At 47.8% G+C, this 18,680-nt stretch overlaps 1 protein-coding gene across 12 annotated transcripts in view; it reads left to right on the plus strand.

Moving 5' to 3' along the window:
* The window catches only part of THRB (thyroid hormone receptor beta), a 294,090-nt gene that overhangs the window by 255,284 nt on the left and 20,126 nt on the right, over window positions 1–18,680 (plus strand). For all 12 annotated transcript variants that reach the window (XM_073333469.2, XM_073333478.2, XM_073333472.2 and 9 more), the window contains 3 exons: window positions 1,340–1,440; window positions 5,394–5,541; window positions 8,965–9,170. In XM_073333469.2, the coding sequence (XP_073189570.1) occupies window positions 1,340–1,440; window positions 5,394–5,541; window positions 8,965–9,170 (455 nt within the window). The remainder of the gene's footprint in view (window positions 1–1,339; window positions 1,441–5,393; window positions 5,542–8,964; window positions 9,171–18,680) is intronic.

Genomic DNA, 18,680 nt, shown 5'->3' on the forward strand with positions numbered 1-18,680 from the left:
TCCACACCTCCATTTGAAATTTTTAGGGGTCTGCAAATGAAAAAAAGGTAGAGAACCACTGCTATACACTATCCCTTACATTATTAGAAACAATATAAAACTGAAAACCTTCGTCTAACTCCCCCTTGCCTCCCGAACTTTCCAAGCTTGGATAAAATGGATGTGGATAAAAACCTTATTTTGTTTGGGTACTGCAAACCTTTTGCACAACCAAAACCACTCCTTGTTTTGTCTATATATACATATCGTGTATAAGTTCAATATGTTTTGTATTTGTTTTTGTTTTAATAATTCTTCCAGAGTCATGTGGAAATTATTACAATTTCCCATAGCTCCCACAAAGTGAATCTCTCCTGGAAATCCCTGTATGGGATTATCCTTTTGCAGAGACCATCCTAAAGAAACACATTTTGAATTCCATTAATTCTAAATTGTTTGAACAAAACTTTTGTTCTAATTGTCTTATGTTTGACTTCGGTTTTAAATTTCTCCCTAGTTTAAAAATACATTTTTGTTACCTTTAGAATTATGTTTTGTGTTGTTTTTAAAGTTAATTTTAAATTCTTTAAATACTTTTATAAAACTAAAATCTAATGTGTTATTATGGAAAAAGAACCAATCAATGCAACTGTTTTACTTAATAATATCCATGTTAATTTCAGGTGTTGGATGTATGGTAAATCACATGAATGAGAAAAAATGTGTCATTCTCCCACTCATAGAGAGAGATACACACTCGTATTTGATTCTCACATAGAGAGTAACTATGTTCTGTTTTAAATTCCACCTACACTAAATAAGTTACACTAGTACACACCTATGTAAAGCAGGATTGATATCATTTTGGCTATATGCTGAATCATGCCTACAAAAATAGTTGGAAAGGAATACAGTGTAAATAAACTTTTCTGATTGATAGGATATTGAGTCTTTTAAGTAACCTGGAACTATTTTACTTTATGCTACAAGCATATCAGATTGCACAGAACAAAATGGAGAAAAATTAAATATTGCTGTATTGCTTGCATTTATTTTTTCCTACCTAAGACTTTGAGTTGAAAAGTGAAACATGCTATATTGACAAATAATATTTTGTTCATTCAAAGAACAAGTTGCTGACTTGCCTCTGTAGACGTTTGTTACAAGCAGATACTGAAACAGCAGTTTTGGAAATGGTAGATTATTTTTATATGTTTCTGTCACATTTCTAGTGTAACATTTTTAACCCGGAGTGTCAATCAGTTGCTATGAACAGTCAGAAGTAGGGACTAGGCAGAGAAGATCTGCATTATTTTAATGTAGTTGGTGTTTTCATGCCACTTTCTCTTTTCCTTTACAGGATACATACCCAGTTACTTAGACAAGGACGAGCTATGTGTAGTATGTGGTGACAAAGCCACCGGGTATCATTATCGCTGCATCACTTGTGAAGGATGCAAGGTAAATAGCCAGGGCGGGAAGCTGGGACCTGGAAATGGCACTCTAGTTCATGTTCCAGTCACATAAAAGCTACTGTACTTGGCTGTCACATAAAATATAAAGGCAGATTAGGAGAGAACAAGAACATCTGTTACACATAATAATCCATGTGTTTGGTTATGTTACTGATTCTTATATGCATCACGAATAAGGTGTATTTTTGCAGACAGTTCACAACTGAAAAGAGGACAATACAATTATATTTTTCTAGCTTAAATTTTAGGAGTCTGTTTTCTATTTTTAAAAATATTTTTGACTAGATTCTTACCTGTTGCAAAGCAATATACTTCCATTGACTTCAATGGAGCTATGCTAAATCATACCAGGAAAGAACCTCATCTGTTGGTATGAATTATTTTTGACAAATGCCAGTATTCCTGTGTCTCTGATAATTATTGTTTTAAACAAACAAACAAACAAAACCCCCACACAGGCACTTGCAAACACAACATGAAGTATTTTAGAATCTATTGCCACTAATACATTATGCTTTTTTTTCTTTTACTATTTTACCTTCTGTACCATGACTAATGAAATATACTTTAAACCATGAACTGCATTTTTAAAATTATATGAACAATGAAGACAGAGGTTCTTTCAGACAAACAAATGTAAAAAACTGCATGGTACAGGCATGTCCTTTCAAAAGAACTCCTTTGCTGCAGTGAATTCAATTGAATAACACTGGGATCCTGTAAACAAGATATTTCCTTCCTGCAGAAAAGGATGCATTTTAAGAAGACAGGACCACACAGTACATACTCTGGTGTCATACAAAGAGATGGTTGAGTCACAGGTATCAGATGCAGATCTTTATTTCCCCAAAACCCAGAATACGAGATAGGGCGCAATTTAGTCCAGCTATGCCGCTGTAAATTCTCTAGTGTAGCCATCGCCTTATAATGTAATGTGTTCCTGGGCCCTATTCAGCCCTCTGGTATATGTGTTAGCAACTCCCATAGAAGTCAAGGGAAGATCCACACATCTGAAAGGGGCAAAATTTGGCTGTGTGTAACTAGTTATCTGTATCAATCTGCACATATATTATAAAGCATAGGTAAATAATAAAATAAAAAATGCCAGCATTGAAGAACAGGCTAGACTGTGACTGGTGTTTGCATTCTGTGGAATCTAGAGCTGATGGGAATGTTTTTAACAAAAAGTTTCTGAGCAGTGCAAAGGGGCTGGATCAGAAACCAGAATCTGAGTAGTTTATTTGGGTAAGAATGTTAAAAATTATAAAGCCAAAGCCACACTAAGGACAAGAAGTATTTGGGGAAGCTAAACATTAGCACTGCATTCTAGGGCTCACAGGGATCATATACCGTCTCCTGCTTTAACCATAATTACCCAGAGTTCCAATGTATGCTGATCTGTAGAGCTGCTTTCTATCGCTTTGGCCTCCATCCCTCTTCACTTATACTACTGTAATGAAAGAGTAGCTTCACTTAAGTCAATGGAGGTACACCAGAGCAAAACCAGCATAAATAAAAAGAGATTCAGGCTCTCTGTTCCTATTAAAATGTGCATTCATTATGGGATTGAGAAAGTTTTCAAATCCAGTTATTTGTTTTGGCGTCTGATCCCAAGCCCAAAGAAGACAGTGGAAGACTTTCCATTGATGTCAGTGTGCTTTGGCTTATGCCCACAGGCCCTGATGCTGCAAAGGCTTCCAGACATGCTTAATATTATGCACTGTGAAGAGTTGCATTAACCTCAAAAGCCTGATCTTCACCAGGGAAAAAAAGGTGTGCTCTTAACTCAAGCTAGCTAACTCGAGTTAACTAACTTGAACAGTGGCATATTAACGCCTAGGCCGACAAATTTGCAGGGGCGGCAAATTTATAATAGCAGCCAGAGGCTGCTTCCCCTGGTGCCGGTTCCTGCCCCCGGCCCCACCCCAACTCCACCCCTTCCCCACCCCCCATTCCCCGCCCCCTCCCTGCCCCTATTTGTCCCCTTCCCTAAATCCCCACCCCGGCCCCGCCTCCTAAACTGAGCACGCCACATTCCCCGCTCATCCCCCCTCCTTTGCGAAGCTGTTTCACGCACAAGCACTGGCAGGGAGTGGGGAGAAGCAGGACCCGGCGGCGCGCTCAGTAGAGGAGGCGGAGGCAAAGCAGAAGTGAGCTGGGGTGGGGGTGGGGGGCAATTATTTCAGGGCCTAGGGGCGACAAAATCTTTAATCCTTTAATCCGCTACTGAACTTGAAGTAAAATTCTATGGAGACAAGGCAGTTTTTAGTGTTCATATGAGTTAACAGGTTGAGTTAAAGACTAGGCTCCCCTATAGCTTTAACTCAACCTGTTAACTCATGTGAATGCTAAACTGCCTTTTCTTCACTAGGATTTTACTTAGAGTTAGCTAGCTTGAGTTAAGAATGCACCTTTTTCCTTGTGACGTTACTCCCAAAAGACTACTCACTGAGTGACATCCTGACTCCACTGAATTTCACCCACTGTACATAAAGTTAAGCATGTGTGGAGGTCTTTGCAGGGTCAGGGACTTAGGTTATGTATACACAGCATTAAAAGATCCATGGCACAGCCACGGCCGTTCTGGGTCAGCTGACTTAGACTTGGAAGTCTTGGCTGCAGGGCTAAAAATTGCAGTGTAGACATTCGGGTTTGGGATGGAGACTGAGTTCTGGGTGGATCTCAGAGCTGAGGCTCTGGTCCAAGCTCAGACATCTACACTACAATTTATAGCCCCACCACCCAAGCCCTGTGACACTGAGTCAATTGCCTGGGGCTCTGAGACTCAGTGCTTCAGGTTTTTTAGGTCCATAATGTGTTTGGTAGCTGGATGTGGGCCGAAACTGTTCTCAGGCTATGGAGAGATCTGGAATCAAATACAGATCTGAACATCTTGCTTTGCTCCCATCTTGATTGCCCCCACTGTAGTTGCGTACCCTTTTAGGGCCTGATCCTGCTGTCTCTAACGTCAATGGCAAAGCTCCTGTTGACTTTAACGATAGCAGATTCAGATCCTTAACGTTCAGAGAGAAGGCGGTATCTGATTTCTCTAGAAATCAGATCCTCAACTAATGTAAACCATTGACGTCAGTGGAGCTGTATCAATTTATGCCAGCTGGCCCCAAATACATACTGCAATTCATGGTGATAATCTGACATGTGACATTTTGTCCTGACTACAAAGGTGGGCATAGGTAAGGGTGTACTCATTTCCTCAGATTTATAGTCCACTTGAAAATTGTGGGTTCAATATTTAGGCTTGAGCTCAAAACTTCTGATGGGCAAGTTTTGTTTGGCTCTGGCAAAATGCTACTGCTGCATGTGTTTTTGTTTTTAATTCTCTCGGTAGCCTTAATTACTTTCACGCAAGCATCTTGCACACAAGCAGATGTTTCCCTTTAGTCAGAAATAAATGTTTTAATTTAGAGATGGGCCTGAATTAAACCCCCAGATTCAAATGCTCTTGGGCTTTTGGGAGGTCTGAATCTCAACCTGGATGCAGATCAGAATTCCTTACTTGGCCTCTGTGTTTACAATAGGACTCCTCGAAAACACCAGCTCTGAACACACTTTGTGGGTGGTTCAGAATCTGAGTTTAGATGCAAATACTGCAATTGGTACCTCTGTCAAAAAGAGGCAAAACTAGCACCCTGCATCTGAACAGTACCTCACCCACATTTGGATCTAGACATCCCAGGTCTATCTCTAGTTTTAATTTTAGGGGAAAATGTTTCTTGCAACCCAAAATGTTTCTTGCAACCCAAAAAAGTAAGGAGCCTATATTAAGGGATTGATGTGCTCATTAAATATCCTAGAACTTTATGACGCACAATATTCCATCTTGCATACATGGTTGCATCAGTACCAAGCCCAAGTACCTTTCAACACCAAAAAAAACCACAGAACACTAATGCCTCCTGAATTTTCTTTCCCACTTAGGGATTTTTTCGAAGAACCATTCAGAAAAATCTCCATCCAACCTATTCCTGTAAATATGAAGGAAAATGTGTGATAGACAAAGTGACAAGAAACCAGTGTCAGGAATGTCGCTTCAAAAAATGCATCTATGTTGGCATGGCAACAGATTGTAAGTAGATTTCTTTTTTCTTCTTTTAATTTTGCTCTTTGTTTAAAATGTGTTGACTGGTGAAGATTGCTTGAACAGAACGGACACACCAGCAAATTTTCCCTTTTATAACGTAGTGTTTGGAAATTATGTTTATTATTATAACAAACTATTTCTGTCATAGGGTGGTAATATTTTGTTTACTTTTAATAGATTGGACCTTCTCTTGGCCTTAACCACATTATGTAACATGAAGGATGTTAATTTCTAGTGTGGGAGAGGGAATCCATTTGGATAGATGCCTTGCTGGAAAAACATCTTGTTTAGAAATTTCTAGAGAATGTGAAGTTGAATGTATGTTTTTATGAGTCATCCTGTAGTTTGTTTTATTTTTAGCCATAAAGGACGTATGTACTGAGAGAGAGTGCTACTCAAATTCTAGAGAACCAGGACATATGGCTGCAAGATTAACCCTTAGGGATCTTGTTTTCCCATCATTGCACAGGGGATTTACACCATAACTTAAATTAGTATAAATGGGAGTAACTTACATAAATCCCCCCGCATTAGTTAATGATTGTTACCAGTGTAATCCCCTGCAGAAAAACAAAGTGAGAAAAGACCCATTAAGGAGAAATTACGCAACTAAAATGTGCTAAGTTTGTTTGTCCTAATAGGAATTATAATGTTTTACATATACACGGAAGCATTGATTAGAATGAAGTATCTGTCATTTCATCATTCCCAATGAAAATGGCATGAGAGGGGACTGGGTGGCTCTAGGCCACCAGTTCGAATGCAGCCCAGACTGGCAGTGACCAAAAGTTACTACCATTGGCTGTTTAGTGGCTATTTAAAATGAGATATTGATCTCAGTTTGGTTCCTGTTAGAAGATGTCAACACCACCATTAATTGGTAGTCCCAGTAGAGGAGTGAATAAGCATGACAGCCAAACTCTCCCTCTACCAGTAGAGGTGACCCTTCCAGTTTAGAATTGATCCATATTACTGGGACAAGGTACAGGAAGCGTTGCTGCTCCCTATGTATTACCAGTTATGGACAAAACCTGCTCTCTTTTCCAACTTGAATAGTTCAGTCTACTTAAATGGGACAACTCATGTGAGTAGGGCAAGGAGGATTTTTCTCTCTGTGGATAAACAGAGGTGATCCATCTCTAGGGCTGTCTAATGCGATATGTGTCACTAGAACTGGACTCAGAAAAAATTAGAAAAGCCTACAGGAATAAGGGTGAGGGGAATTGTTAGTGGTGGAAATTTATATGACCAAATAATATTCCAGGTCATTTATCATCTTTGTGTATTCACAGAACCTAGTCAACCTCTACACCAGGGGTTCTCAAACTTCATTGCACCGCAACCCCCTTCTGACGATAAAAATTACTACGTGACCCCAGAAGCGGAGGCTGAAGTCTGAGCCAGACTGAGCCCCACTGCCCAGGGCAGGGGGCCAAAGCCCAAGGGCTTCAGCCCCAGGGCAGGGGACCATAGCCTGAGCCCTGCCACCCAGGTCAGAAGCCCTTGGGCTTCGGCCTTGGGCAGTAGGGCACAAGCTTCAGCTTTGGCCCTGGGCTGTGGGGCTTGGGCTTTGGCTCCGGGCCCTAGCAAGTCTAACACCAGCCCTGGTGACCCCATTAAAATGGGGTCCCGACCCACTTTGGGGTCCTGACCCATAGTTTGAGAACCGCTGGTCTAGAGGCAACTAGGAGTTTGTTATAGGAAAATCAGCACTCACAGTTAAAACACATTCTCTGCAGTAACTTCCTTGAAATGAAATCCTATATTCAGGGTTTGAAAACTACCCTTGCTCATGGTCAGTAGAAAGCTTTCACAGACAAGTGCCATCAAATTATGCAGAATTTAATCTCATTTACAAAATTTAAGATTCTGGCTCTTTGTCTGCAACCTGTGAACATGAGACAAATGGAAACTGAGGTAGTACTGTCTTCCTGAACTCTGTCTGCAGACTTCAATGCCTCCACTGCTGCTCATCGCTTTCCCAGGTTGCACCAGTGGGAAATTGTCTAGTTTCCTATCAGTTAAACTGAGGCTATTTGGAGTCCTGTGGACAATGGTGAGACTTATGAGGCAACAGATTAATCTAACCTTGCAGCTTGGGGAAGCTAAGAGCAACAGCAGAGGAAGGCATTGGAGCTGTCCATATAGAGTAGGGCTATTCCCTTTGGAAGAGGTGTGTATTTTGATCTGGTCGACAGTCCTTTAGAGAGCCTGACTGTACTATGTAGACTGGCCTCTCAACCTCTTCTTGAAGTGGACTCTAAATATTTTATTACTTTACATTCTGCCATGGTATAGACTTAAACTGCTGTCATCACTTTCTCCCTTTTGTACTCTAGGAAAGTGAGGTCTCGTAGAGATCAAAATAGGGAGGCTGAAGAGAAGCTAGATTATATCAAGGCAACAATAAATTTCCTCTATAGTGCCTCCATGACCCTCAAACCCTGCGGCACCTTGCTCAGATGTTGCTTGGGTCTCTAGATACACACCACACTTCTGCAGGCAATCTCTGGAGCCCTGCCTCATTCCATAATTGTGTTTGCCCACAACCAATTTCATTTAATTGGTATAGGTCGGGGGTTTTCAAACTTAATTGCACCATGATCCCCTTCTAACAACAAAAATGACTACGCGACCCCAGGAGCAGGGGCCGAAGTCTGAGCCCGCCCAAGCCTCACCGCCCTAGGCAGGAGGCCAAAGCCAAAACCCAAGGGCTTCAGTCCCAGAGCAGGGGACTGTAGCCTCAGTCCCACTGCCCAGGGCTGAAGCATGGGCTTCAGCTTTGGCCCTGGGCGGTGGGTGATGAGACTTCGGCCCCAGGCCTCAGCAAGTCTAACACCAGCCCTGGCGACTCCATTAAAATGGGGTCGCAAGCCACTTTGGGGTCCTGACCCACAGTTTGAGAACTGCCGCTCTACACTATTATATTCTTGCTTCCCATTTTACCACATGTCAGTTTATGAGACTGTAACATGAGCACTGGCTTGGCTGTTTTTTTGTTTCCTTTTCTTTCTTAAGGAAAAAGAAAGACCCCTCGTTTTCTAGCTTGGAATACACTAACAAGTGGATGGGGGGTCCAATTTACTATCAGTCTTGCATAGTTTTACACTCTGTGAGTGGTCCCATTGAACATAGTGGGACTCCATTGAAGACAATGGCACTACTCTCCATGAATAAAGTTAAGCACATGTGTAAGTAAATCATTCAGGATCTAGAGAGAATAAGTGTGGGGTAAGAAAGACTAGCTCTGCTACCTTCCAGGCTGGCTGATAGACTTCTTCACCAACTGCCTTGTCAAGTTGTTTCTAGTTCTCTCAGCACATCTGAGATAAGTCAGACTAAAATTCAGACACGCCCAAGAGCAGGTGTCCATTTTGTTACTTTTTATTTTGTTTTTATTCCTGATAGTGGTGCTGGATGACAGCAAGCGGTTAGCAAAAAGGAAGCTGATAGAAGAAAACCGAGAGAAGAGACGTCGGGAAGAGCTACAAAAAACAATTGGGCACAGACCCGAGCCAACAGATGAGGAATGGGAGCTGATCAAAATTGTCACTGAAGCGCATGTGGCCACTAATGCACAAGGAAGTCACTGGAAACAAAAAAGGAAATTTCTGGTAGGAACTGAAGCCTTGTACTCTGCTTTTGTTGCCAATTTCTTTTATTCCCTCATAAGCCCCTTCCCAGCACTGTCACCCCCAAATTTGTTTGTATGTTGACTGGTGAACTGTATGAAAAATCACATGAACTTCATAATTAGTGGTTGCCAGTTTCTGTGAATCTGATCATCTGATCAAACTATGCAGCTAAAACGGGAACCCCCTGTTCTGGTAGAGTAAGGAAAAATAGAAAGTACATCTTACTCCTTATATGCTGGTGTCAGCCCATAATATAAATAATGGTTATGTGTGTGCATGTGTATTCAGACACATTTGTCCATGTATGGACTGATATCCAGCACGGCTTCATGTTGTGAATAAAAACCTTTTTTTCAGGTAATAACACAAAAATCAGATTTTTGTTAAATTGTGTTTTTATTGCCCCTTTGTTCAAAAATGAATACATTTATTTAAACCAAAAAAAAAAAATTCTGGGAGGAGGAATTAAGCTCAGCAAAAACAGGATAGTACATCACTGGGATTGCAGATTATAGAAGGACCCTGGGGACCTTTTCAGGGGAAAGGTCTAACTATTGAATAAGTGATAACTGAGGTTCAGCCTAGAAAATAAAAGGCTCAGCCCCTAAAAAGGGTTTGTTTCATTTCTGATTATTTTTCTAAATTTGATTTGTAAAGGAAATTAATGCAGAATACCAAATGCTCCTGCAGCACACAGATACCAAAGGGCCTCAAAGGAAAGTGAAATCTACTTCAGTCCAAGGTACACCAGACCATAGAATGACCTCCAGGTGGAAATTCTCATATCTATACACACATACACCTGCAGTGTACTCCACTGCACAAACCTTGAGCCATTGTTAAGCCCACTACAGGAAGTTTTGCATTTGAGTCAGCTGATCAGTTTTTTGACGTTGTGACAAAGTTTCTGCTCTTCCTTGGTGGGTCTTGCACTTATTGGCGGATTTACTCGCCTTGGAGCTTTACGGCAGCCCTCAGCTTGGCCGTTTTTCTGAATTTACAGTCCAGGTTGACTCCTCCTATGTCTGACCAGGACTTGGGAGGATTTGGGGAGAACCTGGGCCCGCTCTCTACTCCGGGTTCCAGCCCAGGGCCCTGTGGAATGCAGCTGTCTAGAGTGCCTCCGGGAACAGCTGTGCGACAGCTACAACTCCCTGGGCTACTTCCCCATGGCCTCCTCCCAACACCTTTTTTATCCTCACCATAGGACCTTCCTCCTGGTGTCTGATAATGCTTGTACACCTCAGTCCTCCAACAGTCCGCGTTCTCATTCTTAGCTCTTAGTGCTTCTTGCTCCCAGCTCCTCACACGCAACCACAAACTGAAGTGAGCTCCTTTTTAAAACCCAGGTGCCCTGATTAGCCTACCTTAATTGATTTTAGCAGCTTCTTGATTGGCTGCAGGTGTTCTAATCAGCCTGTCTTAATTGTCTCCAGAAGGTTCCTGATTGTTCTGGAACCTTCCCTGCTCCCTTACCCAGGGAAAAGGGACCTACTTAGCCTGGGGCTTATATATCTTCCTTCTATTACTCCCCTATAGCCATCTGGCCTGACCCTGTCACATATCCCCCGAGTCTGCTGAACACTACGGGGTTGGGCAACTTGGGACTTCAGGCAGTGTACTCGTGACAAGCCATCTGCATTGCCATGGTGGCTTCCAGCCTGGTGTTGTATGGTGAATTGGAAACATTGTAGGGACAGGAACCATCTTTTCACTCTTGCATTCTTCTCTTTATTTTGCTGCATCCACTGGAGGGGTGCATGGTCAGTCACGAGGGTAAACCGTCGTCCCAGAAGGTAATAACGTAATGTTTCCATGGCCCATTTCACAGCTAGACACTCTCTTTCAACCACGACATACTTCTGCTCTCTCGGGAGGAGTTTCCTGCTGAGGTAGAGGATTGGGTGTTCTTTGTCTCCGACCATCTGCAATAGGACAGCTCCCAATCCTACTTCAGATGCATCTGTTTGTAAAATGAATTCTTTGTTGAAGTCTGGGGCTATAAGCATGGGGTACTGCAGAGGGCTGTCTGTAGATCCCTAAATGCTTTCTCTGCGGCATCTGTCCACTTCACCATGTCTGGACCCCGGGCTTTAATCAGGTCTGTCAGGGGACTCGCTCTGGTAGCAAAATGGGGAATAAATCGTCGGTAGTACCCCACTACCCCCAGGAACGCCCGGACTTGCTTTTTCCGATTCGGCTGGGCCAATTTTGGATAGCCTCTAGTTTGTTTAGTTGGGGCTTGACCATGCCCCTTCCTACAATGTAGCCAAGGTATTTCGCCTCGGTGCCATCGGGTTTGGGCACCAACACAGTCGGGCTTGACCACTGACTGTGGGACTCTTTGATGACTCCCAGCTCCAACATCCTTTTTACCTCTGCCTTGATCTCCTCCCTTTTTGCTGCTGGGACCTGATAGGGCCTTAAAGTTACCTTTGCCCCAGGGTCTGTGATAATGTGGTGATATGCTTCAGTGGTCCAGCCTGGTTTGGTTGAAAACACGTCCTGGTATTGGATGATCATCTCAGTTACCTCCTTCTTCTGGTTTGATGTCAGATCAGTGGATATCCTGATCTGCTCCTGCATGTTATTTCCCTGGATCGGGGTCTCTTGGGCCACTACACATGCCTCTTGTTGGTGCCAAGGCTTTAAGAGGTTAATGTGATAAATTTGTTCTTGTTTCCGGCATCCTGGCTGCCACACCTTGTAGGTTACTTCCCCCACGGGTTCAACCACCTCATAGGACCCCTGCCATTGGGCCAAAAGCTTGCTTTCTGCCGTGGGTACCCACACCATCACCCGATCCCCTGGTTGGAACTTTTGCCTGGCAATTGTAATGGGTTCGCTGGGCCTCCTGCGCCTTTTCCAAATGTTCCCGTACAATAGGGGTGACCCGGCCTATCCGTTCTCGCATCTGCAACACATGGTCAATTATATTTCTCCCCTCGTTGGGTTCCTCTTCCCAGATTTCTTTTGCAATATCTAGTATGCCATGGGGGTGGCGTCCGTATAATAATTCAAAGGGGGAAAACCCAGTTGAGGCCTGAGGTACCTCCCAGATTGCAAACATAAGGTAGGGAGTAGTGTGTCCCAATCCTTCCCATCTCGACTTTTTTACCACTTTCCTTATCATTGCCTTGAGGGTTCAGTTAAACCTTTCTACCAGCCCATCGGTCTGCGGATGATAGACTGAAGTTCTCAGGGTAAGTATATGGAGCAGCGTACAGAGGTCCTTCATTAGCTTCGACATAAATGGGGTACCTTGGTCTGTTAATATCTCCTTTGGTAGCCCCACTCAGGCAAAGATCCCCACCAACTCGTTAGCTATCGTTTTAGAGGCCGTGTTCCACAGGGGGACGGCTTCTGGGTAGCGAGTAGCATAATCCAGAACGACAAGTATATATTGGTGGCCCCGGGCTGTCTTCTCCATGGGTCCCACTAGATCCATGGCTATTCACTCGAAGGGGACCTCTATAATGGGAAGGGGTACTAAAGGTGCCCTCAAGTGGGGATGGGGACTGTGCAGCTGACACTCCGGGCAGGACGCACAGTACCTCCGCACTTCTTCATGTACTCTGGGCCAGAAGAATTGTCGCAGGACCCATGCCAGGGTCTTCTCTACCCCCAAATGCCCCCCAAAAAGATGACTATGGGCAAGACTTAATACAGAATTCTGGTGTTTTTGAGGTATTGGGATCTGCTGTACCTTCTGCCCCTGTATTGGTGCAATCTGGTATAAGAGATTCTTCTTCATTATGAAGTAGGGTCCTGGTCCCTGGGTTTTCCCTTCCACGGGGACCCCATCTATTTCGGTCACCTCCTTCCTAATGTTGTCATACCGTGGGTCTTCAGCCTGGTCCCGTCCAAAATTTCCTCTCCTGGAGCTAATCTGCCCGAGATCTAGGAGGCCAGTCTCTGTTGCCTCTACTGGTTCAGAGGCATTAGGGTGTGGGTCCGACTCGGGTGCTTCTCCCTCCTGGGTGGCCTCCTTTTCAGCTGCTCGGGTCCGCCTACCTATGAGAGTGACCCTCTGGCTTTGGGCCAGTATTCGGTTTCCCAAGGCCTTAGCTGTCCTTCTTTCCCTTTTCATCTTTCTACGCTGTCTGAGAGTGGAGAACAAATCTGGGGATATTTCAGAGAAGGTTGGGGGTTGACAGTCTACTGTGGATGCCGCACTACTTTCAGGGCTTCCCCCTTTCTCCAATTCCTCTACCTGGAGTAAGTCTCCAAACCCTGGGAAGTCCCTCCCTATGAGCACTGGGTATGGGAGTTTAGGGACTACACCTGCTGCTACCTCAGTAGTGTTCCCCTGAATCTCGATTTTTACTGGGATGGTGGGGTAATAACTAACTGTCCCATGGACGCATATTATCCCCATACGCTTAGCCCACAGCAACTGACTACGCTTCACGACATTCCCCGAGACAAGCGTGATAGCACTCCCCAAATCAACCAGTGCTGTGGTCTCTACCCCATTTAGCTTCACCGGTCTAGTATACATATGTGGGGTTAGTGAGACCCCCACAAGGTGGATTAGGGAGCCTGGGTCTGCCCAGTTCCCCAGGTTACACTGCATAGGCTCCTCGGCATTGGGACACTGTGCAGCTATGTGTCCCCACTCCCGGCAGGCGTAACATCTGTAAGGAGCCCTAGGCATTCCCCGGTCTCTTGGTTTGGGTAGTCTAATATCACGATCCTCTTCCCCCTCAGTGCTCCGACTCTTTGTGGCTTCTGGTGGGCCTTCAGCCCCTCTCTTTTTCCACCTGGGTTCTCCTGGTGGCCCAGTCACCCAAGCTCTAGGGCTTGGTGCTGCTAGTTTAACCCGGGGTGCTTCTTCCTTAACTGGTCGGGTCAGCTCCCTAGCCGTCCTTCACCTCTCTACCAGTGCGACAACCTCGTCGTAGGTGGAGGGTTCGTTCTGGCTTACCCAGGCATGAAGGTCTGGTGGTAGTCCTCTCATGTACCGGTCGATGACCAGAACCTCTAGTATCTCCTCCAGACTCCAGGACTCAGTTTGTAACCACTTTTATGCGAGATGGATGAGGTCATATAATTGGGACCGTGGGGTTTTGTTTTCATGGTACCTCCACTCATGATATCGCTGGGCCTGCACTGCGGTTGTTACCCCAGATCTGGCCAGGATCTCTGCTTTCAGCTGGGGGTAGTCTGCCGCAGCCTCTTCAGGCAAATCATATGAGGCCTTCTGGGCCTCCCCACACCGGAATGGAGCGAGGATGCCAGACCACTGTTCTCGGGGCCAAGCCTCCCACAGGGCTGTCCTATCAAAGGCCAGGAGATATGCCTCCACATCATCCTCCCGCGTCATTTTCTGCAGCCAATTGCTGGCCTGCATGATCTGCGTCCCATCATGGCCGCGGTTCTGCTCTGTAAGGGCCTTACCTGGTTTACCAGTTCCCGCAACATAACCTGGTCTTGAGCACCCTGGTCCATCAGCAGATGATTAGTCTCTTGCTGCAGCCTCATTGCGTCCTGTTGGGCGGCTGCCTGGACACGAGTAGCCTCCTGCTGGGCAGCCGTGGCTTGTATCAGTGCCCGCACTACCTCCTCCATTGTGGTGAAAAAATCAAAAATAGATGCTCTTCACTTTTTTTTTCTTTTTTTTTTCCTTCCAAAAACCCTCCTTCTTCCGCCCTGCTGTGGATACCAGATCCCACTTCCGACACCAGTTGTGACAAAGTTCCTGCTCTACCTTGGTGGGTCTTGCGCTTATTAGCGGATTTGCTCGCCTTGGAGCTTCACGGCAGCCCTCAGCTTGGCCGTTTTTCTGAATTCATAGTCCAGGTCGACTCCTCCTATGTCTGACCAGGAGTTGGGAGGATTTGGGGGGAACCCGTGTCCGCCCTCTACTCCGGGTTCCAGCCCAGGGCCCTGTGGAATGCAGCTGTCTAGAGTGACTCCGGGAACAGCTGTGCGACAGCTACAATTCCCTGGGCTACTTCCCCATGGCCTCCTCCCAACACCTTCTTTATCCTCACCATAGGACCTTCCTCCTGGTGTCTGATAATGCTTGTACTCCTCAGTCCTCCAACAGTCCACATTCTCACTCTCAGCTCCTAGTGCCTCTTGCTCCCAGCTCCTCACACGCACACCACAAACTGAAGAGAGCTCCTTTTTAAAACCCCGGTGCCCTGATTAGCCTGCCTTAATTGAGTCTAGCAGCTTCTTGATTGGCTGCAGGTGTTTTAATCAGCCTCCAGAAGGTTCCTGATTGTTCTGGAACCTTCCCTGCTCCCGTACCCAGGGAAAAGGGACCTTCTTCGCTTACTGCTAATCTATCTGCTTTCTATTCCTCTCCTGTAGCCCCATGGCCTGGGCTTTTCTTACTTTTTGCCCCTGCTTCAGCTTCCCCCCCAACCGGGCCAGACACTTTTTCTTCGTTTTGTTTTTTTTGCTGTTTTTCTGCTGCAATTTGAGTGCTGGTCGGCTGCCAGCCCCCCCACGCCTGCCCTTGGATGCTGCTACTGCTCTGGCTGAAACTGCCGACCCGCTCCCCGGAGGAGGGGAGTGGAAGCCCCCAGTCCAAACAGTTTTGCTGTTTGATTCTGGACCCGTACTGGGCCGAGAGGAATCTTCTTATCTACTCGACATTCCTGGCCTGCTGAAAGCCTCGCTGTCTAAAGCTACAAAGCCAGAAGAGAAGATAGCCGACAGAAAAACCACCCAGGGAAGCTACAAACCATCGTAGAAGGGGCCGTAAGACTGAGTAACTTTTGAACTGTACTCTTGTGTGGGGGGAGGTTTGACTGTGTCTTGACTGCATTTGTAGGGGCACAGGGGGTGTGGCATGGAGCTGCCCCCCGATCCATCGGTGCCCCCCCCAACACTAGTACAACCGTCACGGCCCCCGCGCTGTCTGTCCCTGCTGGCAACTTGCCATCTGCCTCTGGATTCAGCTGCTCACCCTGATTCCACCGTCCGGGCCAGAAACAACAGCCAACCAAACGAGACTCTTTGGACAAACACACGTGGGTTCATGTCCGTCCGTCCCCCGCCCGCGGACTGTCCACCCCACAGTTTGCCCCTACTACCTGACCCCAACTCCTGTTTCCTCCCCCTCTCCAGTCCGATCCATTTCCCCCTCCCGCAACCTGCAGCCCAACAGGGAGAAGTGGTTAATCTGCTTCCCCCTCCCCCCTCCTCCTTCTGGTGTCTCCCCATCTCTCCCTGCTCACGATGACGGGGAATGAGAGGGGTGAGGCCCCTCTAACAACCTCAGCTGCCCCTCCCCCACCTACCCCCCCGCCCAACCCCCAAGCCTCTCCCCCCACCACTGCTGCCAAAACACCTGCCACCGCCCCCGCTGGGGCATCAGCAGCTGGAGGCACTGGGGCGATTATCACCGCTGCCACGCCCACCGCCCCCCCCAGATTCTAGGAGAGCCCCCCAGTTGGCCGGAAAGGCCAGGGTGTGAAGCAGGGAAAGGGCCCCGCTACAACCACCAGGCCCTCCATGACAGGGGCTGTCCCCACCGCTGTGGCCTCGTCATCGACCATGGCATCCCTCCCCACTGTTCCCTCCACCAGCTCTGCGAGCGTCCCTCCCCCGGCCCCCACGGCATATGCCTGGGTGGCGGCAGCCTCCCTGCCTGCCGCCTCGTCATCTTGCCCACCCACCGCCTCTGCTACCATCAATAGTGGCCAGGGCCCCTTTCCTACCATGACCAGGAAACACGGCGTCCATTGCCTCCTGGTGCCCGCCTCACCCCACGTGGAGACATACGTGCAGGCGTTGGCGAGGGTGGTAGGACCCATGGCTATTGTGGCAGCCTCCAAAATGTACGGGAAGGTCGTCTTTCTCTTAGCATCGGAGGCTGCCGCCCAGGAGGCGGTGGAGAAGGGCCTGGCGGTGGGGGGGGGAGGGTTTTGTCCCCCTGGAGCCGCTAGAGGACCTGGGCGTCCGCCTCGTCCTGACCTCCGTCCCTCCTTTTTTACCCAATGCCGCGCTGTTACCTGCTCTTTCCATCCTGGGGAAACCCGTTTCTGTCATCAGCCCTCTCCAGTTGGGCTGCAAGGACCCCACCCTCCGTCACGTCCTCTCGTTCCACCGGCAAGTGCAGCTTCTACCGCCGCCGGCGGCACGTGACGGAGAGGCGCTCGAGGCGTCCTTCCTAGTTCCCTACCAGGGAGCCTGCTATCGGGTCTACTACTCTATAGGAGAGGCCCGGTGCTACCTCTGCCGATCAGTGGGGCATGTCCGAAGAGACTGCCCCTTGGCCCGGCGGGGAGGGGCACCCGAGACCCGGCAGGACATCGGCTCCGTCATTGCTGGCGCCCCTGGCCGCCCGGCACCTGAAACCACCTCTCCTCCTGCTCGATCCACTGCTACTCCTGCCCGGGCCCAAGGAACACCTCCCCTACAATGCCCAGATGAGCGAGGGAGCCCCGCCCTCGCTGCTAACAATCTGGCAGAGTCTATGGAGGAGGGTGCAGCAAAGATACTACCAAGCAGAGGAGAGGGCCTGCCCCAAGGGGAACCCTCCCTCCCTCATTCTGCCTCACCGTTACCCCCCCGAGCCCCTGAACCATCGCCTCTGCCCTCCGACACGACCCCTGCTAACCAGTCCCCAGACGATGCTATGGAGGGCTGGACCCTAGTCCAGGGGAAGTGAGGCAAACGGAAGGCTCGAGCTCCGGTTTACCCATCCGATGCGGAGGCTCCCCGGAAGACCAGGAAGGAGGGCACTGACACTGAGCCTTCTGCTCTTCCCACGAGTGAGATCCATCCGCCGGTGTCGGGTGGGGAAGACACGATAGCACTGGAAGGTAGGATCTCCCCTCCACGGAAGACCCTCCCCTCTGAGACCCCTGGGGAAGCCCCTTCTGCCCGGACATCACCCGAAACCCCCACGAACCCCCAGGCAACCGTCGAGGCGGGCACTAGAGGGGAGACCCCTGGGGTGGCGGAAGGCAACCTCTCCTCCATGTATGAGGAGATCGAGGCCCTAGGTCTGACCCCGGTCACGCAGGGAGAGGATGACCTTCTGCCGGCTGGCCTTGATCTGGGCAACCTCACTCCAGTCCCCCTTTCCCCATGCTCCCTCCCCCTAACCGCCTTCCTGGGTGGGGACCCTACAGAAGGTAGTCCACCACCTGATGCCGTGGCTGCCAAATCCACCACAGAGCCTGCGCCTGACATCACCGGGAGCCCCCTCCCCACCCCCTTAACCCTCTAATCTGTTCAGGAGGCGCCACCTCTCAGCTGCTTGCCTCCCGAAGCCCAGAACTCCTGCTTGCCCCTTTCCCCACCCCGTCCCTGCCCAATCCACCTCCTCCTGCAATGCTATTGCCGCCCCTGGGGTTATTTCTTTCCCTTTTTTTGCGGATCCCCTCCAAGGAGCAGTCTTCGCATTTTCCTGCTGCAACCCATTAGGAGCTGCAATTTTCCCTCCACCATCCCCTTCTACCCCAAGGCTTGAGATGGACCTAATAACTTTGGCCTGTCAGACGCCCCGTCGGTGGTCTGCACCCT

This window comes from Lepidochelys kempii, chromosome 2 (genome assembly GCF_965140285.1).
Source record: "Lepidochelys kempii isolate rLepKem1 chromosome 2, rLepKem1.hap1, whole genome shotgun sequence".
Lineage (NCBI taxonomy): Eukaryota > Metazoa > Chordata > Testudines > Cheloniidae > Lepidochelys > Lepidochelys kempii.